At 44.0% G+C, this 26,140-nt stretch overlaps 1 protein-coding gene across 4 annotated transcripts in view; it reads right to left on the bottom strand.

The window, feature by feature from the left end:
• Daam1 (dishevelled associated activator of morphogenesis 1) overlaps window positions 1–26,140 on the bottom strand; it is a 157,172-nt gene that overhangs the window by 34,969 nt on the left and 96,063 nt on the right. For all 4 annotated transcript variants that reach the window (XM_051147270.1, XM_051147277.1, XM_051147263.1 and 1 more), the window contains exons 4-15: window positions 18,549–18,620; window positions 12,506–12,600; window positions 10,503–10,836; window positions 9,390–9,500; window positions 9,167–9,270; window positions 7,500–7,566; window positions 7,156–7,273; window positions 6,658–6,796; window positions 6,334–6,392; window positions 1,269–1,456; window positions 471–770; window positions 54–161 (exon numbers count right to left, since the gene is read on the bottom strand). In XM_051147270.1, coding sequence (XP_051003227.1) covers window positions 54–161; window positions 471–770; window positions 1,269–1,456; window positions 6,334–6,392; window positions 6,658–6,796; window positions 7,156–7,273; window positions 7,500–7,566; window positions 9,167–9,270; window positions 9,390–9,500; window positions 10,503–10,836; window positions 12,506–12,600; window positions 18,549–18,620 — 1,695 coding nt within the window. The remainder of the gene's footprint in view (window positions 1–53; window positions 162–470; window positions 771–1,268; window positions 1,457–6,333; window positions 6,393–6,657; window positions 6,797–7,155; window positions 7,274–7,499; window positions 7,567–9,166; window positions 9,271–9,389; window positions 9,501–10,502; window positions 10,837–12,505; window positions 12,601–18,548; window positions 18,621–26,140) is intronic.

Genomic DNA, 26,140 nt, shown 5'->3' with positions numbered 1-26,140 from the left:
AAAAAAAAAAGAAGGACACAGTACTTTGGGGCACCTGGGGCATCTGTTCTTACCTGCTGCCTTTGGTAGGCAGAAAACGTTCTTTCTAGGTCTTCAAGGTCTAGAACTTTGAAGACTTTGGAATCATCAATTTCGGTCCATACTGTTCCTTCCAATTTGTTCTAGAAACAACAAGTTAACAAGTTCCATGATTGACAGTTGTACAGAAAAAAGAATAAATATGGTTGTTTTTCTAAAAAGTACTACTATCTCAAATTTATAATTCCACAGGATGCTCAGTGAGCTGGTTTGACACAGTATGTAATTATTTCAGAGGCATTATCAACTAACACAGGAGCTGGGGAGAACCCTGGGTCCACACTAGATGGTCAAGTTATTCAGCAGCAAGGACAGTTCCTCTTAGTAAGGACACTGAGCTGCAGGCACCACCCACTAATCCATTAATGGGAAAATGGGGACAAATGGCTTACCTCAGGAAGCTTAGACCAGTTGAAGGATTTCAGGGCATTGGTGGGCTGGGGAATGTTTTTCTTCTTGAGTGTCAGACTCACTGGAGCACCAGGAGGAGGCAGGATTCCTCCTAAGGGAGGAGGCCCTGGGGGAGGGGGAGGACCCCCAGGAGGGAGTGGAGGGGGTGGAGGAGGGAGTATTCCACCTGAAAGGTGTGGGGCTGGTGGGGGAGGGAGAAGAGACCCTAGCCCAGTGGAAGGAAAGGGTCCCCCTGGGGCTCCAGGTGAGGGTCCTCCTGGGACTGAAGCACAGATGGCCCTCTGAAAAGAGAAGAGTAAGACATATCAATGGAGCAAGAAAACTCATTGGAGGACTTTAAAAATCTCATCTTAGGCAGCCAAGCACGGACAGTTTTGAGGACGTGGGTTTCAAGGGTAGGGAAGTCAAATGGACGGTCCAGGAACCTCACATCTTTTGACACAGAAGTGCTTATCCCTGGGGTCTTCATCTCTTTTGCTTCTTGCACCATCCTACAGTTTGGTGTATACATACATACATACATACATACATACATACATACATACACATGGCATCCATTTTCTAAGCTAATGTGATATTCCTTTGTTCTTAGGACAAGATTGGTGGTAAAAATGCCTAACTCACAGGATGTTGGTGGTCCGAGGCCATGCTACTGAGAGCAACTGCGACACATTTCAGAGCTCATCCCTACATCAGAAGTGTCTACTTTGGTGTAGCTGGCCCAGGGGAAGTGAGGGTCTTGTTACCCCGTGGGCAGCGGGCCAGGCCTCAGCGCTCACCCTGTTGAGCTCATGGAGCTGTGCTGTGAGGTCTGCCACCTGCTGCTTCACTTGCTTGTGCTCAGTCGTCTCCTTTTCCAGCTTCTCTTTCATCTTATTCAAGGTCTGCATCATCTCTTCCTTCTCTTGGGTCTTGGCGTCACATTCTCTCTCTTTCTTTTCCAGCTTCTGTTGTAGTTCATTGTGTTCTAGACAACAAAAGGACGGGGCATGAAAACAGAGATGAAGCATTTTCTTTAAAAGAAAAAAAAGGGGCCGAGGATGATGTAGAGATTTTGGGTCAGCCTGACTTAGGCAGCATCCTTCTTCTCCCCTGAAGGGCAACTCCAGTGCTGAACGGTGCTCATGCTGGGAGAAGGCCTCATATGGCTATTTTAGTAACTACATTTGGGAAGGACCAAAAGCCAAGGTTCTAAAGTGGGAAGAAAAAAAAGTTTGAGCAACTTCTCATCAGGGAATGGCGCCTTAATTCTGAATCCTGTCATAGAGGTGGCCTAATAGCTACACTAGAGGAAATAACAATCAAAAGAAGGCCCTTCTAGCTCGCTCGTGTCCCACCAGCAGCAGGAGGAGGAGGAGCTGCTGGCAGGCCTAGTGTGTTCTGAAGCTGGCCTATGTCTCCCTGCCCCCTAGGAAGGCTATCTGAATATTTTATGCTTCTGGCAAGTGATTATTAAAACTAGTAAAGGTGAATGCTATCCTCGCCATAGTCAGTATCTCAAGGGGAGCAGTCCTGGTGAGGCATGCGAACTACAAGGCTGAGAGGACAAAAGATAACTCTCAGCTGTGGTTTAATGACTTCCCCAGGTGTGGAAGGAACCCGGCAGCATCTAGGTCAGTGAAATAACATTTATTTTGCCAGTGAGTGTAAACCTGTTGACAGGAGTGGTGGGCTTCAGAAAAGAGAAACAATGGAGTTTAGGCTGCAGGTTTTTATTTTATGTCAGCAAATGCACTAGGGATCCCACCCATTGGGACTGAGCGATGCACAGCTGGTCTCTACTTCCGAACTGGATAACACATCTAAACTGTTACTATCTCTTTCTGACACTCCCTCCTCTATGGCTCTCCGATTTGGAATTTGCAGGAAGGTGGGCGCCATTAAATTCCTTGAGTTTTGTCATCTTTTAAATAAAAAAAGAGCCTCTGATCACACCTCCCCCTCCATGCATGCCTGACTCCTCATCCACATCTAAAACAGCCATACTGTTTTGCATTTTCCTTCGCTATCTCCACTTCATTCATCACTGATAATTAAGAGATTAGGAACGTTCCTTCCCCTCATTAGCGGCTGACAAATCTGGCTATACCCCAGCTTCAGTGAGAGGTCTAACATTTCAAGATCACTGGCCAAATCCCTCTGTAAGCAGTGTGTATGGTAGGTGGGGGCAGGGCGGAGGAGCTGGTTGGAACAGGCTCCTTGATGGTCCTGAGGTGATAGCAGGTTTAGGAAGTACAAGCTTAGCAACTGTCTCCCAAGCTGACATCCTGTACTATCCACTCACTGAGTGTTTATGGATACTTTCTCAGAGGCCTGTGCTCGCTTCATGGACTTCTTCCTCAAATATTGTCCAACTTTTACATGTCCAGGCAACTTCCTGTCTCCTCCATTGAATTGTCAACAATCCAACCTAATTTTGCCAGCTGAAGCTTCCAGAAAAGAACTCACTTTATCTACAACTTATCTTCCCTTCTGCTGTAACTTCACTGACCACCTCATTTTTCCCACTGGCCTTGGAGACTTCTCCTGTGTCACCCTACCACTGAACCCTGTAATGGTTGTTGTGGAATTAGCATGTGCAACACTATGCTAACTTCCCATTTATTTTAACTTTAATCTTCACAATGAGCTGTGAGTGAGGTTCACTCCCATGTTGTGGGAGTGAGAGCAATCTCCAGCAGGGAAGAGAAGTCACTGCTCACAGGAAGGAGGTGGAGTTCAGACTCCCACTGAGAAGCCAGTACAATGCAAAGCACCAGAGACACCCAGGTGTCCCCCAAGTGCATGGCTGGGCAACTCAAAATCTCATGTCCCAAATGCTCTCCCCTGTGAGCTCAAGCCTACACACTCTAGAGCAGGATCTTGGTCATCCGCCCACTGACTGCTCTCATTTGCTTTGGGTAGCTGTGGAAAACAGCATGACCAGAAGCAACCTGTGGAAGAAAGGGTGCATTTTATCTAATATTTCCAGGTCTCGATCAGTTATTGAGGAGAGTCACTGCAGAAGCTTGGGTAGGAGCTTCAAGCGGAACCCACAGAACGCTGCTTGCTGGCCTGCCCTCAGGTTCACTGCTTCCTTCCATATACAGCTCAGACCTACCAGCTTAGGGATGACACTGTTCAGAGTGGGCTGGGCTCTCCTACATCAATTTTCAAGCAAGAAAATGCCTCAAAGATATGTCCACAGGTCAAGGCAACCCCCAAAGTGAGGTGGCCTCAGACAACTCGGGGCAGCTGGAGCTGACTAGAAGACAGACTGCACTCTCCATGGCTTAACCTCTCTTTTTATCTTGGTCTTAGTCATTCCTTCTCTTCTTTCCATTTATAGTGGATTCTGGAATGAATTATAAAAATTATTTGAGGGGCTGGAGAGGTGACTCAAAGGTTAAGAGCACTGGCTAATCTTCCGGAGGTCCTGAGTTCAATTCCCAGCAACGACATGGTGGCTCCCAACCATCTATAATGTGATCTGATGTTCTCTTCTGGCCTGCAGGTGTACATGTATACATAATAATAAATAACTAAGTTTTTACAAAATTATTTGAGAGCAATGTGGGTAAACAGCAGGCACAGGGGCTCTGGTGGCTCTGAGGAAATGTGTGAGAAAAGGGAGGGCTCTGGCAGCTCTTGGTCACTTGTTTCTGAGCATCAGGTGCTGGGGAAGGAATGTGGCTCTAGTGCACTGCTGTGACTAAGTGAGCCCATCACGCAGAGTGGTGAGGTGTGGGGGGAGGGTGACCATTTTCCCAAAGATGACTCTAATTTGTTAGGCTTCTGAAGGGGTTGGGGGGAGCTTTACGCTTCTGCATGTGGCTGTCTCTCCTATCAGAGGCTGATCACATCAAAGGCATATTCTAATACCATAGTGGCTGGCCTGCTAACATTCATAACACATAATCAATGGCCACAGGGGCCACTGACTTTCTCCATGATTTCTCTTTCTATGACTGGTGCCATATTAAGGCCATGGAGAGAACAGAAGTGCTGGAACCAAGGTGCCTATGCTTTTGTACTAAGATTCTGGAGAAACTTTAGACTTCTTGTTGTATTTATTCAAACCCAAAATACTTTAACTGAATTGCACTTAAAGTGGGGGCATGGTGCTCACCGGTTTTAAAGAAATAACAAATTAATAAATTCTTTTCTGGTAAGTGAAGATGTCATGGGACATGCCCCTGGGGCTAGTATCCAGATATATAAGTGAGTATATACCATTTGACTCTTTCTGCTTCTGGGTTAACTCACTCATTATGGTCATTTCTAGTTCAATCCATTTGTCCACAAATTTTGGGAATTCCTTGTTTTTAATAGCTAAGCAGTATTCCATAGTATAAATGTACCACAGTTTCATTCTTCTACTGAGGGACACTTAGGCTGTTTCCATATTCTGGCTATTATGAATAAGGCTGCTATGAACATGCTTGAGCAAATGTTCTTGTGTGCTGGAGCATCTTCTGGGTATATTCCAAGGAGTGGAATAGCTGGGTCTTGAGGAAGCCTTATTCCCAGTTTTCTGAGATAGCGCCAGATTCACTTACCAGGAAAGTGGGACAGAGGGGAAGACTTCCTATTGGGACTCTAGGTGAGAGGAGCAAAGGAGAATGGGGAAATAGAAGGATCCAGAGGGTCCTAGAAACCTACAAGAAGAAAATCATGACAGACGGATCTGGGCCCAGGGGTCCTGCTCAAACTATGGCACCAGCCAAGGACAATACATGCAGTAAATTTTGAACCCCTACCCAGATCTAGCCAAGGACAGGGCATTTTCCACAGTTGAGTGGAGAGTGGGGACTGACTTTCACATGAACTCTGGTGCCCCATATTTGACCACGTCCCCTGGATGGAGAGGCCTGGTGGCACTCAGAGGAAGGACAGCAGGCTACCAAGAAGAGACTTGATACCTTATGAGCATATATAGGGGGAGGAGGTCCCCTCAGTCACAGTCATAGGGGAGGGGAGTAAGGGGAAAATGGGAGGGAGGGAGGAATGGGAGGATACAAGGGATGGGATAACAATTGAGATGTAATATGAATTTTAAAAAATTAAGTCTTAAAAAAAATGTGTGTGGCGTGATGGCACATGCCTTTAATCCCAGCACTTGGGAGGCAGAGGCAGGTGGATCAATGTGAGTCTGAGGCCACTTGGTCTACAAAGCAAGTCCAGGACAGCCAAGGCTACACAGAGAAACCCTGTCTTGGAAAAAAAAACAAAACAAAAAAAACAAACAAACAAACAAAAAAGTGTGTGTGTGTGTGTGTGTGTGCGTGTGCGCGTGCGCGTGCGTGAGTGCATGAGTGCATGCAGGGGGCATATGTGGAATGTGCCTATTTGTGTGTGTGCATGACTGTATACAAAGAGCATATGTGGAGTGTGCCTATGTGTGTGCGTGCGTGCATGTGTGGTGTGTGTGTACATGCAGAGGGCATATGTGGAGGACAGAGATAAGAGTCAGTGCTCTCTTTCCACTATGTGGGTCCTGGGGATCAAACTCAGGCTGTCAGGCTTGGCAGCAAGTACCTTTACCTGCTGAGCGAGGGGGGAGGGGGGGTACTAAAAAAGCATACACTTTAATCTTTATTTTCAATTAATGAATTCTAAACAGCAAATGTTATAATATTTTCTAAAAGATTTATAAAATAATAAAACAAAAGGATCAAATACCCTGGAGACAGCAAGAAAACTAAATTGTTTGATTTTTTTTTTTTTTTACGTCAATGCACATTGCTCTAAGACATGAAAGAAGAAAGGCTACTTGACGGGCAGACGTGAAGGTGAAGTCGTGCTGTGGCATCCCCAAGCCCAGGTCACCCGAGCAGGGCGCAGCTGCAGGACCTTGCCATTTACCTTTTCTCATCTTCTCTGCCTGTTCTTTCCATTGCTTAACTTCGTTTTCATTAACCAACCTGTAGGACAGTTAAAGGAACACTATTACAGAAGACAAAACAGGGCCACTGCCAAGTGTGCTCTCCCAGACACACACAGAACAGCGGCCTGCATAGAGTCCTCAGTGAAACCCAGATGTCACGTAGATGTACTGTGTGCTCATCTGTAACCCATTTTGACCCCCAGGAGATTTCATCTGTCTCAGCTGTTATTTGAAGTAGGGCAAAATGAGTGTCTTGCATTGCCACCTTCATCTCACAGGCAGCAAGATGAGCAGATACTTACATTCTTACAACGTTCTTGATATTAAAGTTTTCCAAAGGCGTGGAGTCGGGGTCTTGCCCTTTGTCATTCTGGATAACGATTTGCTGTATGATTCTGTCCAGCAGCAGCCAGTACTGAACCGTGTTACCACTTCTCTTGTCTAAAAAGGAAAAGAGGGATAGAAAACAGTCTTCAAGCTGTGTGTAAACGAGGAGGTGGAGTTTTCAACAGCGGGTCCCCTTCAGAGCCACAGCTCTGGTCAAGAGGCACTCTCCAGATCCCTTTCTACATGTGTTGTAAGGCAGGCATTTATTTTGAAATCAAAGTAAATTATAGGTCGCTTCATTTTGAGGATTTCATAACTGTCCTTATCCTGTGAGGACACAAACGCCGAGAAGCCACATAGCTGAGGCTTGGGCCCCCTGGTATGCACCCAATCGACTTAGTACTGCTGGGAAAACAGAGCGCTGTGGATGCTGGCCTAGGTCTCCATGGCACCCACACAGTCAAGACACTCACAAGGCATCTGGAGGCAATGGTGCAGGATGGACATGAAGTGAGGGTAGGCTTCACTGTGGGTCAGCCTCTTCCTGGTCAGCTCGAACATCTGTGTTGCACTTTTTGTGTCTATGTGAACCTGTTTTATAGGAAAAACAAAGCCGAGTCAGACATCCACTTTCTTAATTCCCCAGATACAGGAAAAGCATGCACAAGGCAAGCACGAGATCCTGTCACTTAGGTAACAGAACAGGATGTGGACTTTGCTCACAGGTTGCACTGGCCCCCACCAACTCAGAGCATGTATTTCGAGCGGCCAATCCCGTGGTGACGAGTCATACCAGAACAGCTGAAAGAATACATACCAGTTCAAATCTTTTGGCAAATTCTAGTTCATCTTCATTTCGGAGCATCTCAAAAAAGTCTAAATGTCTGGAAGGTAATGAAACAGAAGTGACTAAAAGTGAAACATCTCATGAACACAGCACAAAGGACTCAGGAGGTTGAGTGCAGGCCAAGGCACACTGAGTTGGGGTACTGACATAATCTGGTCACTCGGGAGGTAGATACAGGAGCAACCGCTACTCAAACCCAGCCTGGCCTGAGCAGTGAGTGCCTGTCTCAAAAACCCCAGGCAGGGGATGCAGTTTACTCATGAGCAATTGCCATCACATGTAAGGCCCTGGGTTGATGCAAAGAAAAGCCCAGCAAAGAAAAATAAAAAAGACCCTTCCTGGGTTTTAGTGATATTTCCAAAAGAAATATGATATCAAAACTTGAATGCCTTTGCTTAACCATGTTCTTTCTAAACAAACCATGATGTATCTGAGTTAAACAAGCCAATAATAAGAGGGAAAAAAGGAAAACCTAGGTTGTATAGTACATAGTAGGTAATTATCAAGTATTTAAATGCTTATCAAATCTAAAAAATGCCCAGATTCCACTTGCTGACTTTTTAAATGGAAAAAACAAACAAAAAACAAACAAAAAAACCACCATATACCCGCCCCTTGACTTGCTGTTGAGTTATAGATCAGAAAAGAAAAATTCATGTCATTCATTTATTTGTATGAATTTTTATTAATCTTCCACTCTGTGTTCTCCAGGGATGATGGAGCCTATGAGGACCAACATATACTGTGTGGGGGATGGAAAATGGAGGGATGGTCAGAGAACTGCAAAATAGGTGAAGGGGCTCCCTGCAGAACAAGAAAACAAGCAATCACAAAACCAGTGGAAGGTGTTCAAAGCCAAAGCACTGAGTATAAAGGTAGCCAGGCAAGAGTGTGGGGTACCTACACTGACTACCAAGGCCAAGAGTGTGTGGGGTACCTACACTGACTACCAAGGCCAAGAGTGTGTGGGGTACCTACACTGACTACCAAGGACAAGAGTGTGTGGGGTACCTACACTGACTACCAAGGACAAGAGTGTGTGGGGTACCTACACTGACTACCAGGGACAAGAGTGTGTGGGGTACCTACACTGACTACCAAGGACAAGAGTGTGTGGGGTACCTACACTGACTACCAAGGACAAGAGCGTACTAAGAGTGCAGATGAGGGAGAAGGTGGTGGCAGCAAACATCTGGAAGCTGGTGGGGATGTCTTAGAAGTGGTAACAAGTGAACAGTGGCTGCAAAATAGCATCCATGGAATGCCTACTAAAGTTCTTAAGTGATGTCACAGGGCGCAGAGTCAGCTCTCACGACAGAACCAGGGGCCAGCTGTCATTGCCATTCTCACCATTTTTATAGGCAGTAAAAACAGTAGAGTTCAGGAACAGTGAGTGACTTCGGCAGAACACATAGGCGGCAAGACTGTGGCCAGACAGATTCGGGCTGCATGGAGCTTTCTACGTGCCATGCCGCTTCCCCCATTGACAAAGTTTCACCAGGAGAACATAACAATCTGAAGCAAGAGGCTGTGCAAGCCCCTGATGTGACTGGCAGCTGGAAGCAGCCTGTGGGCAGGCACTGCACCACATGGTGGAGACCGCACGGACTCTCTCAAGCTGAAAGAGTTGGACTTACCTGTCTAATGTTGAATTTTCATGTTCCCTTAATTTATCTATAACAGGTTGAATCCCTAACATCAGAAATTCATAGCGAAGATGGAGTCTGAAGTCCAAACTCTCCTGAAAATAAAAGGGTAACACAGCACATTTTTATAGCTTTTCAACAATAGAGTCATCATATTAGAAAAGTGGTTTTCAATGCTATCAAGGTAAAACTCCAGGGCAGACAGACTGCTTACCACGCCGGCTCCTTGGCTTAGTACGGCATTGATGAAGGACATGATAGCAGTCTTGAGACTCACTTCATCCCGATAGCGCCCAGTGCTTTTATCCAAGTCATTAATTAATGTCTGCCAATAAAAAGTAAGGTTATAAAACAGTGGCTCTTAACCTTCCCAATGCTGCAGCCTTTCAATAGTTCCTCATGTTGTGGTGACCCCCAACCATAAAATTATTTTTACTGCTACTTCCTACCTAATTTTGCTACTGCTAGGAGTCTTTATGTAAATATCTGATATGCAATCCCCAAAGGGGTCATTCAGCCCCTGAAGGGGTTGTGGTTGAGAACCATGGTCTAAAACACTGCCAACTCCACCTATGCTCATTTTAAGAATTTTTTTTTTGAATGCTAGGAGGTTAATTTTTAAAATCTCGCCTAGTCAGAATTACACTGATCGAGAGCCTCCTATATAACTCAGGATCAGCGTTATGAATTCCCTTTTTCAGGTGTGTTCACAATATGTGCATACAAAGTATAGGAAACTTTGCTTCCTTGTCTCTACCTGCTTTTTACTTTTGAATAAAAATATAATGACATAATCTCACCATTAAATTTGATCCTAAAAAAGTGGTGGTAACGTGTAAATTTTTCAGGGAGCCTTCCATTCAGTGGATTCAAACGATGTGTGCCATGTAGTTTATAGGATGCTGTCACAGCTTTTTGTCTTAAAATTTATTGTATTAAATGCATTCATTACTATTTTATGTGAGTGTTTTGCCTGCACCATGTGTGCTTGGTGTCCATAGAGGTCGGGAGAAATCATCAGATGTCCTGGAAATGGTTTATGGATGGTTGTGAATCAGCAAGTGGGTGCTGAAAACGGAACCTGGGCCTTCTGGAAGAGTGACACACACTGCAGCTCAGGGTCACAGTTTTGAGTTCAGCATATCTTAGACCCCAGACTGATCAACTGCAAAAAGCATATTCTATTCTCTGGTCGTTTGAAGACAAAGTGTGAGCAGTCACTACTGGAGGAACTATCAAGCAATCCCCTCCAGGGTCAGAAAAGGCGCCTGTTTATGTAAAATAAATGTGAGGAGAATGAGAAAGCCCAGGTGAGGGGGGCACCTACCTGAAAGCGGGTTCTCTCGCTGGCATACTTCTGGTAGTGCAGCATAGCCTGCAGAACTTTCTTGTGGCCTCCAGGAACCAGGCACACGGCGCCCAGGATTTCCAGCACGGCCACCTTTGTTTTAATGTTCTCTGTGCTCAGACTCTGAGCAATTACATTAATACTCTCGGAATGCGCCAGGACATGGGCCCGGCCTTGAGAGTTGTTCATGAGTGCCTTTATACAGCCAATGAGGGATGTATGTATCCGAGACTCAGAGGTCTCATAGTCCATGGTCTTCAGGAAATTGAGAATGCATGATAGGCCGTCCAAGTCGATGAACCTGGTTACAAACCTGTCAGGGAGGGAAGTGATTAGATTCGGCCCTTTGTGCTGTTGTAATCATCCTTGATAGAAAAGCCCAGGAGAAAGCAAGTGGATTCACTGCCTGAAGAACCCAAAGGCTTATGTTAATGAGGCCTTTGTAATTCTTTGGCTCTTCCATGGCACAGACCCAATGGCCTAATGGTGAAAAAAATCTCCACTGGAGGCAAGCGTGTCTCAGCCAGTACAAAGAACCAATCACAGGTCACATCTTCACACTGAGCCAAGAATAGCCACCACTCAGCATCTCTTTCTTTCCCTGTTCTCCCTGGTATTTGGGATTGAACTCAAGGCTGCACACATGCCAAGCAAACACTCTGCCATAGGTACAGAGCCATCGGGAAGCCATCGCTCTTGTGCGAGCCTCAGTCATATGGCAGCATCTAGTGCCATGCATGCAGTGGCCCCGACCATGGCCTCTACATGTCAAAGAACACCAGCTCTCAATTCTATTGCTCATCAGATAGATGGCCACTCTTATTCCTAGGGTATTTACAGCAAAACCCCTTCTTTTATATGATATGCTGCATGGAATCCTAATATACAAGGCAGAGAAGAGCCAAGGTTTATTACCGTAAATTAATTTTATCACTATTTATAGCTGCTACTGTGAAGCCCGTGAGGATTCACGATGTATGTGTGTGTGACAGCTTCTGTAACACAGCCTATTTTATCTGACTATCCAAGGAGCTTCCTTGCTCCCTCACCTCGGGATACCCCTTGGCTTCTGAGAGTTCACAACAGACCGAGAAGTGAGGAGTGTGTTACCATGCTCTAGGTGACCCCCGTCAAATGCTTGCACAGGGCTTTTCATGTATCAGTGCATTTTTTTAAAGTTCACATTTTATTATTAAAGAAATTGTTATTTTTGGCTATCCCACCTAATCACCTGACCCTTTACTCATGGCACAAGTGCTAATGAAATGTACCTGTAAGAACCTCAACACCTCACCAAATTCTGGAGACCTTAGTGGGAGGTGGAAGAAGGTGGAGTAGAAATGGCTGGCTACCAGAGAATTCAGTCTTTGCCAGAAGTAGCCATTATTGCTTTTAATACTAGCTTTACTGACATACAGTTCACATGCCATAAAATTCATTGACTTAAAGAGCACAATTCAGTAGTCAAGAAATATTCTATAGTATATATTTTAGTTATCTATTTGTCAGCTGATGGGGATATGGGCTGTTTCTACTTTTTAAAAAGCCTATTTTGAATAAAGCTGACAGTGACCATTTGTACACGTGTTCAGAGGCCTCTCATTTCCTTGTCTATATACCTAGGAGGTAAATTTCCCTCATCACCTTGTCTGTATACCTAGGAGGTATGACAGCTGCCGGGTCCTATGACAACACTGTTTAGCACTTTGAGGAACTAGCCACCTACTGACAGTCCCAAAAGAAAGAGACAATGACCTTGCCATCCTTGTGCTCTGCCATTCTCTCCTGCTTTCTCTCTCAGCCTCTTCTTTAAAAGAAAGAAAGCACTTACCAAAGGCCAGTGATCAGAGTAGCTACCATGGTTCAGTTACATGCTTTTAAATTTAAGAGTCCCTGGAAGGTTTGACTGTTGCAGCAAATAGGAGAGGGGAGGGGAGAGGAGGGGAAGGGAGGGGAGGGAAGGAGAGTGGACAGGGAGGCACCTCATGGGCTTTGTCCTCAGTGCCGTCTTTAGACTCTCGATGGTTTTACTTCTCTCTTCTTCTTCTTCCTTCTCTAAAGCCAGCAGAGATTTTCTCTACAAGAGAAAATGAAAGTTACTTCTTCACTAGTACATTTCAATTATTGCAAATAATTTATATAAAAAAATCCATGCATCTATAATGAAGATTTAGTACCAGTAGAAACAGAATACCACCAAGAATGTTGTAAAGTTTTGTCTGTGTTACAAGATAGATTTTTAAATTTTAATTGACACTTTAATACACTGTTTTAGGCATTTTAGAAGAGGTTAAGTCACACAAATGTTTGAATAATTGTTGTATTGCAATAGCCTGATGCAGATATTACCATTTGTACTTGACAAAGAGGAAGCTGAGCCTGTAGCTGGGTACAACCTTTTGGCAACTAAAGGTAAAACTGTCACAGGGTCAGGAGACACACACAGCCACTTTCCCGTAGGATTACTAGAGTTACCTGAAATTGGAGTCGAGATGAAAAGAATTTTTTATTTCAGATTTTAAAAAACTTAACAATTAAATAGAATCTGATACTAAAATGGGCTCTACTCCCAGGGTAAATACAAGTTCCTTTTTTGTTTGTTTGTTTTTTCGAGACAGGGTTTCTCTGTGTGTCCTTGGCTGTCCTAGACTCACTTTGTAGACTAGGCTGGCCTCGAACTCACAGTGACCCACTTGCCTCTGCCTCTTGAGTGCTGGGGTTAAAGGCGTGGACCTCCATGCCCGGCTAAATTCAAGTTCTTATGATGACTCAACATCATTCAGAAATCAAGGTATGGGAGGCAGGGGAGGGATGGAGGGAGGGAGAGACAGAGAAATGGTGGAGGCAGACAAACACACACACACACACACACACACACACACACACACACACACACACACAGTGAGGTGGAGAGACTATGCGAGAGCTGCTCAGGCTGTGCCTCTCCAGCTGACTGACTCAGCAGGTCTGAGGAAGCCTTAGATGCTACATTCCTGTGGAAATTTCCAGGCAGTGTTGATGCAACAGGAGCAAGACAGTTTTTTATCCGTTTACTTACTGCTTGTGTGTGTGTGTGTGTGTGTGTGTGTGTGTGTGTGTGTGTGTACTATATGTGTGTATGTGTGGTGCAGGTACCATGAAGCCAGGGAAAAGTATCTACTGAGTATCCTGCTCTACAGCACTTGGCCATATTCTCTTTTTTAAAAAGTATGTATTTTTAGCCAGGCGTGGTAGCGCATGCCTTTAATTCAAGCACTCAGGAGGCAGAGGCATGTGGATCACTGTGAGTTCAAGGCCAGCCTGGTCTACAAAGTGATTCCAGAACAGCCAAGGCTAACAGAGAGACCCTGTCTTGAAAAACCAAACATATATATTTTTTCATTTCATTTGTATAGTTGTTTTGCCTGCATGTGCACGCCACATGAGTGCCATACCCAAGAATGCCAGGAGAAGGCATCAGACCCCATGAACTGGAGTTATAGATGGCTGTAAGCCACCATGTGGTTGCTGGAAATTTGAACCTGGGTCCTCTAGAAGAATAGCCAGTGCTCTTAACCTCTGAGCCATCTCTCCAGCCTTACCTGCCATATTCTCTTGAGAGGGTCTTTCACTCTATCTGGATGTTGTGTGTTACGTGTTATGTGTCTATGATGGTTAGTATTAAATGTCAACTCAATGAAACCTATGATCATCTGGGAGGTAGGCCTCTAGGAATGCCTATGGGAGATCATCTTGACAATATTGATTGATGTTGGCAGACAGCACAGTTCCCTAGGCAGGGCCTCCTGGGCTATAGCTGGAGACAGCACGCTGAGGACTGGCATTCACTGCTCTCCGTTCCTGAGTGCAGATGTGATATGACCAGCTCCTTCAAATTCCCACTGCTCTGATGTTCCTCCCTTGATAGCCTGAACCCTTGAGTTTTGAGTTACAATAAGTACTTTCTCCCCTAAATTGCTTTTCTCAGAGTATTTTATCATAGCAACTGAGAAAGACGGTAAGGTACTGTCTCCCGAGTCCTCGGGTGACATAAAGCCACAGTACTCTCAAGGTTTAGTCGTTCTCGCTCTCATCCATGACTGCCTAGCCATGCCAGCACAGCCTCTCCTACCCCACGTCTAATCTAAAAGCCATCACCCATGGAGCTGCAGGCCCTTACCTCTGCGCTCTGAATGCATACCCCTGCCTCCTTGGCCTTAGATGTTTTCAGTTCTGACAAAGGCTTCCAACAGTGAGGTTCTCCACAGAGAGAAAAGCCTGATAGTTATCCATGGCTCATGGCTCTCAGTCATAGTGTTTCTTTCTTATCTCAGGTCTACCAACCATCATGGAAGACTATTACTATTATTATTATTATTATTATTATTATTATTATTATTATTATTTTATTAATCCATAGCACCAACATGAAGTAACTAAACATTAATTAAAACCCAACTTGACTTATTAATGAGGAAGATGTGTAAGGAGTAAAGCAAATGGATAACCAATGTCATTTATGGCAGCTGGGGCGGGGGGGGCAGGATCTTTGTTTTTTTAAGTTGTTATTGTTCTGCTAAAGCTACCCGTTTGCTAGTGATATGTTTCGACAGCTGTCACCAAGGGACAGTAGATGAAAAAGCTGTGCACAGAAATAGCCAATGGATTCCTCCAATTGCCGAGAGAGGCATCCTGTGGAAAAGCCAGTGTGACTCTAGTGGAGGGCGTCCAATCTCTAGTGGCAGCTGTACTCCTTCAGAGTCTCGGCGATTGCTTTGAATTCGCAGCTCAGAATCAGGCTTTGCCCTGAGTATCACAGCTTGTTTTGGAGACTAACTTCATAAGACCATGCCGAACTCCAACTATATTTTACTGTGGGTCCCCAACCTAAATGAAGGTCTCTGTACCCAGCATTTTAGCAATCCTGGAGAGGCTTCTGCACCCAGGGAGAGGGCAATAAGTTGGGAGATTCACGAAGTGCTACAGAATGCTATGTCGGGACTCCCTTTCCTAACACAGGGAGGATCCCCTTCAGAGCAGAAGGACCATTCCTTAATGTGAAACTGTCAGATTTCAGTCCGAGTGTGACAAAAACCAATGAGGCCGCCGTCCTAATGCTGCTTCTTATAGAAAGCCTCAGTGCTCAGGCTTTACAAGTTTCCTGTGCGACGTATAGCTGATAATGGAGATACGGCCCACATTTCCAGAGTTGGTCTCCAAGCCACACAGTAGCAGGCACCGATGCACATACAGATCAGGTGTTACAATGGCCCTAAGTGTCTGCTCACACTGACAAGGACCTTCAGGGAAAGCTGCTGAGATGCACACAGACCAGTCCACAGCCTGGACCACAACCACTCTGGAGTGAGTCATTTCCTTGGTGTGAACCAGGCAAAGTCTTTCCCCAGCGCTCTGGTCCTAAAACCTGTTAGGCCATTCCCCTGGATCGTACAGTTCTTTGACTTTTTAAGAGCCAACAGATAACTCAGGGGTCCTTTAAAAAACAAAGCATTCTTGTTATGAGCTTACGTAAAGTAACTTAACTTGTTTCACAAAAGGCTGGCTTCACAGCAAGCATGGCAGCTCTCAACCTAGACTGGTTTATCAGACTCTAGAGGCATTAAAGAAAGCAGATGCCTTCCCTTCCCCAGAACAGTCAGTCCACAGTGCTCTAGTGTCTACCTAGGGGGCAGGGCTGAGTCCCCACCCCCATTCTGTCTCTTTCTTGTACCACACAGACTTCAAAACTAAGAATGTGAGACTAATTGCAAGATATTTTGGAGTTCAGATAGATGGTTTAAATTCCTAATTAGAAGACTACTTCTTAATTTGATGACCTTGGGCAAGGTAACTTCCCTCCAGACTAGACTCTATGAATAGCATGGGCAATGCATTGCAAGGGTCAGGATTTAAACAGCACTGCCTGTCATATGAGGTGTATTCAATGGTAGTAGCTGCCACTGATGTTGCAGATGACAGATGATGACAACGTGGACAAATGCCTCTTAAGCAGACAGCCAGAGTCCTGATCCTGGAACAGTGAATGATTTGGAGGAACTATGTACCATCCCTGTGCCAGGGACAATGTCTCAAGGTTTCACTGTGTTGTGAAGGAGTTTCTAGCACAGATGTCACCCAGAACTATACAAGAACTAGTGTCAACCAGGATGGCCAGAGACAGAACTCAGCAGGGCTCCTTGCTTCTTTAAGGATGCCAGAGTTCTGAGACCTGGCTAACCCACAGGCAGCTAATGCTCTTTATCTTTAACATGAGAAAGATAATGCCTCAGACATAAAGGAAGAAGCATTTCAAAGCTTAGCTAGGTGTCTGACACATAAAGGACAGCAAAGTCATGCAATCTAATAGTCTTGTGATGTCCTGGGGAAGACTTTGGACTAGGAACCAAACAATTAAAGTGTAGATCACTCAAGGATGCTGCAAAGAGCTGTCTAGGTGACAGGAGGAAGGGAGTTTGATGAAGGGCCACACACTGGCTATCAAAGACCCTGTAACTCAAGCCTACCCTAGACACAAAAGTCACCAAAGGACAAATTGATAGAACGTTCTAACATCCAAGGGGGGAAAATTCACACTTATTATAATTCTCCATTTAGGGCAGAGAACTGATTAACTAAGCATTTCTCTTGTGAACATCAAACAATGCCAACTTAATTACACTAGGGACAGTCTGCCTGACAGTTCCTTTTTCCTAATAGTCAGGAACAAAATTCATAAACAACCTCTACATGCAAGAAAAGGTGAATGGCTCCAAATTATTATTGCTTGGGCGGTGGCACAGAAAAACCCCTGGTAGTCATCAGAAATCTCCCACTCTGTTAGCAAATTCACATAAGCGCTGAGGACACTCTTTCCTTGCCTCTGCTGCAGCACACAGTGTATGGAACAGGACTGTGTGGGTCTCTTCTTTTCTGTCTTTTAAACTAGAAACACTTGAGGCAAAAGCTTATGTGATTTCTTCTATATTTATACAGTCTGGTCACATCTACAGGCCGTTTACTCAAGGTACAAAAGCAGAATAAGAAAAAAGAGAGGGAAGAAGAGGATGATGCTGAAAGCCAAGGCCCTTCAGTGCTTAAAGAGGAGCAGGCTGCTCATGGGTCCTGGTGGGCTTTTAACTTTTGCAGTGGAAGCAGCAGTAAAACACTAGATCACATTACAGTGCTTAGGGTAGTAGAAGAGAATTCTCCATAAGGATCTGGGTGGGGGCAGGAAGGATGGTGAATATTCTGGAAGCTACCTTCTATTTGATATTATAAACTTAAAATTGAATACAGCCCATTCTTAAAATCATGAGGCAAAGACTGTGGTCAACCTTCAGGTTTCATTGGAGGCAACATGATTGAAGTCATTAAGGCTCAAAGGCTGATGACTTATTTTCTGTTGTGGATTTTGGCTGTGATTAATAGATTATCTGCAAGCTGCCTGGAATGCTCAGAGGACAGAATTCAGACACTGAGAATGAGTTTTAACTGATAGCTGAACCCAAAAGCAATGGATAAAAGCACAAGAGCATTCCTCACCCCTGAGAACATTCTGAATATTTTGTCCTGTTAAATCACTTTATGATTCTGTGTATGAGCCTCTTGGCCCCTCACAAAATCAAGAAGCCAGGAAGGAACTAAGTTCCCAGTGAGAAAGAGAACAGCACCCGCATGAAGCAGGGTCAGTTCAGTCACTCTATTGTTAGACAATTCTACCTTCCTCAGTAGTGTTTTGAAGCTCTGGAAAATAAGTCACAGCAAGTTCGAGTTGAATACAAGCCATGTTTCAAATGATATTTCTTCTTATAACATTAAAACCAATCATATTTTAGTGCGTGTGTATTCTATTGAAAACATGCTAGAAAAGCCACTTTGTTAAGGAACATTTCAGCCCCTTTGCCCCCGACACCTCAAACACTGAGTAATCGGAATAGAGCTTGGAAAGGTAACAGCATTCAGAAGGTCTTACTCAATCAAACTCACTGTGCAACTGTATACTTTGTACTCGATTTTAAACTGTCACAGAATGTAAACTATACTTACTGCAGCCATGGAGTTGAGCTGATCAATGTAGAACTCAGGCCAGCTTGTTGCTCCCTTGTTTTCTTCCTGGTCCTACAAAAAAGAAAGTAGGGAGAAGTAAGAAGGGCCATACACAGTGACACATGCTGTCCCATGCATCAGGACAGTGGTCTGCAAAGCCACTAGAATACAGGAGATACCTATTTTTAAGTATAAGATCATCTACTTGACTAGGATAGTCTTTGGAGTGGGAGGGTGGGGAGAGAGACAGACAGACAGACAGAGACAGAGAGACAGAGACAGAGACAGACAGAGAGACAGGTGTGACAAAAGGACAAGTCTAGCCCATGGAGGAGAACTGAGTCACACCAGGGAGTAAAGTTTTTTCCCTTTAGGGACATAATGACACCGAGAAGGGCATTCTAGGCCCCAGGCACACTGAGCACTACAACAGCACTACACATCTGTATGAAATTCAAGAGTGAAGGGGACCTGTCTTAACAGTGACTAGAGACATGGCCAGTTGGTGACTAGATTTTTTCAGTTATTCAGATTCCAGTAGGCACTAAAAGTTTGAAGTAGTGTTTCATTTGATGTGGCTGAAAGTAGGTTACTGACCTTGGGGGGAGGTAATGAAAAGGACACATGTTAGTCCCAGGCAAGCTCTGCTGCTGAGCTAGCTCAGGAGTTTTGGTAGAAAATAGAATGTGTCTCTCCTAAAAAAAACTGAAACCCAAGAACTTCAGAAAGTCATCCCCAAATCACTTCAGCTAGATGTGTCTCACGACCCAGGGTAACTTGAAGCCAGAACAGGTGGGGCATCTGTGAATGGGGTCACTGACAAGCCTGAACCAACAGGCCTGCCAGCTGTAGTCTATGCTGCACAGACACAACAAACTCATCCACGAGGTGTACTGTGTTCAGTTTCCATCATCTCTCCACACCGCGGTGTCTGCAAGGTGTTCATGTGAACAGGGCTGAGAAACAACAGTTCAGTAGCTCTCCATCTTCACATTCAGAGAGCATGCTGAGGGAACGGGTTAGCCTTGAGGGAAGGCACTGCCATGTACACAGTTGCTGTGTGATGCAAATGGAGTTACTCCCAGCTTCAGCTTTCTTAGTTTTGGCAGCCCGGACAGGCACATACATACATGTAAGGACACACATACTGGTCCTTGGGAGAGTGATTTCTAGATAGAGCCTTTAATTTTAGTCTTACACTTTATCTTTAAAATCTCTCCCTTCTCCGACCCCCTTTCTGTGACCCACACTGGCCTCAACTTTAGAGTGATCTGCCTGATTTAGTTTTCCAAGTATTAAGCTTATAGCTGTGAGCCACCACACCTAACACCCACCTACCCCCCTCCACACACACACAGTGCACTTTCTCTAGGTAAATACTTCCAAGTGGGTCTACTTAGGTGTGATAAAATAAATCCAGTTCAAACTATTTTCAAGCAGTCATAACAAGAAGGAAAGCGGCTGTCTGTAGGGCCACCCGAGTGGGCAGTAAGGGACGCAGGGCTGAAGACGAAGGCCAAGGCTACAGCAGTGGCTTTGATGTTGGGCTGGATTACACTCTTGTGATTTAAAACATTCAGGAAGTCTGATGAGTTTTTAGAACAGCTCTTGGTTATAATTTAGCATGTCAATAAAAGAGCTAGAGTGGCGATATAAATGCTGAGCCCAGCTTTCCTCTTAAAAGGAGCATTAAAATTAGCAAAGCCCTGCTGTTACCAACATATTTAACAAGTCAAAACCCTCAGTGAAATTCAATGGTATTTGAACCTATAAAATGAAGGTGCCAGATCTTTCTATTCTCCCCAAACCAGGGCAAATTTCCAAAGCAAACAAAAATCAAGTCCCATGTCCAAGGTTCCACAAGAGCCTGTTGTAGGCTTCCTAGTCCTGGATACGAAACAGAGATCATTGTAGGAACTGAAGACCACTGCATAGAAAGAAGACTTTGCGCCTTTGACATGTTTTAATAATGCAAATAGTTAAGAGTATATACTGTAGTCGAAATGGGCTCTTTTCATTTTATACACCTCAGAGCTGAGAAAATCATACATGCCACGTGCGAGAAAGCACTGGTTGATACTACTCTCGTAGGAGGAGGCAGGGGGATTCTCAGAGCTCTTCCCTTTGGCAACGCTGTCCTCACATATGGAAGTATGCAGAGGTAGCCAGGTGGAATACAAGTCTGAGCCAGTGTTCTTCTATGAGTCTCTAGTTCTCACTGAGGAATCTGAAAAATGGAAGTGACTGTTCTGGGTGGGAGTTGGAGGGCACCCTATAAAGAGGTGAGGGCACTGAGACATGCCAAGGTGAAGACACTTTTAGGGTGTACAATCTTCCTGGCAGCAAGTATGTCCTTGCTAAGAGAAAGCATGCCCTGTGCCTCTGGCATTAGTATCCTGTGGGCCACCCATCTCAGTCCAGTTACTTAGCTATGGAAGAAGTAGTTATGACTGCCAAGATTGCATAGGCACGTCAAGTATGATGGAAGCAACAGCAAACGCTTACACGGCATGTCATGCATCACCGTGTCCTTCAGTCGGCCTCATGATTCATAGTAAATGTTATCACATCATTTGACCAAAGAAGAAAAGGGGCAAGAGAAGACTAAGCCACTGCGGATGGAGTGGAAACAGTACTGGGAAAGGACCAGGGCGCGCTCTCTCTGTGAATAGACAGCAAGCCTCATGAGCCGTGCATAGAGAACAGCTAAAAAGCTTTTGTCTGACCTATCTGCTCTGTCCCACACCCCCAAATACAGAAAGTCTTCTTGAGGAATTCTCTACAGAACTTAAACCCTGCATTATGGACTCTGGGCTTGCATACAAGCACTTCCTTCCTTCACTCAGCTAAGCCTATTTTTGCTATCTTCCTTACCAATCTTATTACATCACTTCCCTAAGCAAGAATATTAGCTTATTCTAGTCTGTGGGAAAAAGAACTGTTTCCTCTCTTAAGATAGATTATTGTAGTGAGATAAGGTAGATCAAATTTACAATCCTACCACTTGGGAGACCGAAGCAAGAGGATCAAGAGTTTGAGGCCAATCTGGGTACCACAGCAAGATCTATTTCAAAAACAAAATAAGTACGTGCGCGTGCACACACACACACACACACACACACGCAAGACAGGTTATTGACTACAGTTCATGACACTGAAAAGTTGTCCCCAGTAAGTACAAATCCTAGATTCATATGAAATGTTTTTAGTATACCCAAAGAAGGAACATTTCATATTAAAATCTATTTTTGTGTCCTAGTTAGCTTTAACTGTCAACTTGACCCAATCTAGAACTCAGCTTAGAACCTCAGGTGAAAATTCCCTAGACCAACCTGGCCTGTAGAATATCTGTGGGGGATGGCCTTGGTTGTTAACTTATGTGGACTGCTCAGCCTACTGTGGGCAGTACATTTTCTGGGCAAGTGGTCCTGTGTTGCATATGGAAAGTAGCTCTATGGTTCCTGCAGCACTGCTGTGATGGCTTATGTTCTAATTTAATTTTAAATTACTGTGTTTAAGAGACCTGTGAAACAAAAATGCCTCTAACCTGTAAGGCCCACTTGCCCAAGGGCAGCAGATAACTTCCTGGAATGCTGGGGGCTGTTGTTCATTTAAGATAACAAGCAACGTGTTTTTGCTTCTGTATACAAGCAAGGATGTGTGCTTGGTCACACGTAGGCAGGAAGTGTGTAGCCTTTTGAGTTTTGTCTTTATAAGCCTCTAAGGTAACTCAGCACTATGCTCTGAGCATTTCCAGTCTTGGGAATGGTCCTGGCTAGTGTGTAATAAAGCCTCTTATTTATTAAAATTTATTCATGGTCATGGTGACTCTCTGAGCAATCCTAGACCCATTATGCCTCTTTGCCTGTGAAGTGAGTTACTTGCTCCGAGGTAATGCTGTACAGATAGTAAGTAGGCTTGCCTCTAAGTTGCTGTTGAGTTCTTGCCTTGACTACCCTCCCTGATGAACTGTAATCTGCAAATGGAAAGGAACTGTTTCCTTTCCAAAATTGACTTGTTATGGTATTTGACACAACAAAATGAAAGTAGAACATTTGCTACCTCTTGAAAACATTACAAACATGTATGGTTATGGTCATTATATCTGAGGGCCTGTCAATAATTAGAACAGCAATAGTTGAACTTATTTAATTCTCTGCTGGTTTTTCCCCCACCCCCTTTTTCCCCCAAAAACCTAAGTCTTGTTTTTAGATGGATGGTATGATGGGAAGGCCATCAATTCAAGCCATCTGAAGATGAGATTCTAGAGCCTTCCTTTTTATTATTATTATTATTTTTGACTCGGTTGATAGTTGTGGTAAGTGTGAACATGTCTGGGGTTACTTTCCTTCTCTACAAAATAGAAGAGTGAGGTCAGATTGTCTCTGAAGCTCCTACAAACTCTAAGAGTCTAACAGTGAGATAGTGGAAACACAGCCTCCACTGTACTTAATACTTAATACTATGCCTCAACCTCAAACATCAAGAACTTGCAATTTTTTACATTGTCCAATGATTTAGGTGCAGAACTGAATATTTTCAACAGTCGCTCGCACAGACATTCAGTATCCCCCCAAGTCTTTGCTCTCTTGTGATTTCATTAAGACAAGTCTTCCTGTTTTGTTTGGGATGTTTCTGTCTTCTACTTCCCTACATTTTTCTTTTTCCAACAGCAAATATCTACAATTGTCCTCTCTCATTTGACTTTCTATTTCTAAAACACACTTTAATCTCAATATCCACTTTGTACTTGGGATAAGATTTATATACCCATAAGCATATTAAAAGTTTCTAAACTTCCATACTCACATATTTGAAAATTTGTGATATATCTATCTAGCTCTCTATCCATTTATCCATCTATCTATTGTCTGTCAGTCTGACTATCCATCCATCTATCCATCTATCCATCCACCCACCCATCCATCTATCTTTGGTAACAGCTGAAGTCTTTCACTTATATAAATAGAATTCAAAATAGAATTACAAAGTTAAGTTTTTAAGTATAGGTAGATTTCTTTGAAATCACTATAGGACCCTTTAGTAACATTGTTTCACAAATGGTAATATACAAGTGCTGTATATTAGAGTTTTCTTTAGTGAAAGGTGTTATCAGTATGGCCCAGAGCAGGTTGTACAAAAGAATCGTCAATTGTGAAGGGTATGGTCTACAATTGTTCATCAGACCACTAGCCACAGGCTGAAGCAACATTTACTCAGTGAATGAAAGCCATGAGTCTGCAAGTTACCCATTGAGAACCCATAAGATTTGTAAAGGAAAACAAGCACACTCTATCTCTGTCTAGAGTGGCTAAAACATCTAGCAAAGTTCAACTTGAGTGTGTCAATGAGAGTGGAGGCATATTAAAGCTTAATCAAAAGATTTGCAAGCAGAGGGATGTGTCAGTGTAGCTAAGGCAAATTTTATTCCAATGGTCTTCATTATAGAGGAAAGGCAACTAACAACTATCAAACCTGATCTATATGTAAGGAAAATGCCATTAGAAAACATAAGATTAAGAAATCTACATATTAATGAACAAATGGCCACCTTCTTGTATGAAATTATTAGCTCTAACTTCATGAGCCCAGTTCTACAGACTAAGGAATATAGTGGATGCTAAGCCAGTCCACTCTACGTCTAGAATTTTTAACAGAAAATTTGGCAGAAAGGGATAGATGGATGAAGATTATTCTATTAGTCTGCCTCCATGATCCAGGCATCTGAGAAAACTCAAATGAATGTCAAGAGTTGGCGACAACGTTGAGACCAGGTCCAGTGGACAGAAGGACGAGCTCTATGGAAATGGAGACGCACTATGTGAACACCTTGCTAACAGCCTTGCTGGATGATAGCTCTTCCATCTTAAAAAGAGTAACAATGACGCCTTCTCAGAGCATGCCAGAACGTGGGCCAACCGGCAGGGTGAAGGGTCAACAAAGTGCTTTAAAAGGCCCAACAGTGATATCTCAAGCTGTGCACAAGACAGAGTTACAGCTGCTCATCCGCCACTGTGTGAGAGGAAAGTGGCCCAGTACAGGTGAAGGGGCTGGTGTGGGGCGCTAGTAGTAGCTTGCTGATGGCTGTGATGGCTGAAGCACATCAAGAGTCTAACATGGTCACCGATTACTCTCCACGCTTCTCTCCTCTGCCACATCTGCTGTGAATCAGAATCGCTTTATAACGTGCTTGGAATCTGTCCAGTAACCTCAGCGTTTCCCAGAGAAGCATCACTGACATGCCTAGAAAGTCTACCCCATGGCAAACTCACAGTTCTCCGAAAAAGTTCAATCCGACTTTTACAAACAGTATAGTGGCTTCTGGCACTCAAGGCTCAGGGAACATCTTGGAAGGGGACATGGAAAGACTGTAAGAGCTAGAGGACCAGGAAGTCTGCTATGAAACTGTGTCTCCAAGAAATGGCAAGGAGGCTGAATGCACGATGCTACAACAATATGGCTGCCTAACCAAGCGCTGCCCAATGCAAATACCAATAGATATGCTAACAGGGAAGAGAAGTCTCATCACACTCCAGCCCTAGACAGACTGCAGGCAATTAATGACTGCTGAGAGAAAGAGAATTGGTTTTCTCCAGGGGGGTCCTTAGTTACCTTTCTATTTCTGTGAAGAGACACAATAAATGAAAGCATTTAATTGGGGGTTTGCTTACAGTTCCAGAGGGTTAGTCAGCCCATGACTATCTTGGCAACAGGCGGCCAGGTACGGTGCTGGCGCAGTAGCTGGCAGCTTACATCTTACCCACAAAGAGAGCAGCACTGGACTTGGTGTGAACTTTTCCAATCTTAAAACAATCTCCCAGTGACACACCTCCTCCAACAGGGCCACACCTCCGAATCCTTCCTGAATAGTCCACCACTGGGACTATTCAGATACTCAAATATATGACCCTACGGGGGCCATTCCCATTCAAGCCACCACAGGAGCTGAATCCCCTAACTAGCTAGCCAGTACCAGTGGTCAGTCCTGAAACCATAGCCACACAAGCAAAACTAAAGAGGCTTAACAGGTTATGCTTATATGTTTATGCAGTATGTATGTATGTATGTATGTATGTATGTATGTATGTATTTGTAACCATAATAATCAAAGAAAAAGAGGCCATCAATTTGAGAGGAAGTAAATGGGGGAGGACAGAAGAGTTGGAGGGAGGAAAGTGAAGGGGGAAATGTTGTAATTAAAGATTAATTAAAATTACTAAAAATTAAAAACACATTTTATAGAAAAATAAACTCAATTAAAAAACAGTATAGATCATTAGTTGCTTTAAATTTGTATACATGTCCCTAATCTTTCCTACTCATTTTTCTGTTGAGAAGAAGACTAAGGTTCTCAAAGCCGGGCTCGTGGACTGTTGTTTCCTCCAGTCCATACGACACCTGCCTTCAAGCCTAGCCAAGAACAAAATGGAAATGCTATATGAAGCTTGCCAAGTACATACAGGCAATTTCAGGAAGTAATCCCTCCATGGCTACATTACAAGACACTCATGTGGTCGCTGTGCCTGCCAACCTTGGTTATATTTTCTGACCACTGCCACAATTATACATCAAATACATCTGTTACCAAAATC

Source organism: Acomys russatus, chromosome 1 (assembly GCF_903995435.1).
Source record: "Acomys russatus chromosome 1, mAcoRus1.1, whole genome shotgun sequence".
NCBI lineage: Eukaryota > Metazoa > Chordata > Mammalia > Rodentia > Muridae > Acomys > Acomys russatus.
The sequence above is the reverse complement of the archived record's forward strand: the minus strand, read 5'-3'. Positions and strand labels throughout refer to the sequence as shown.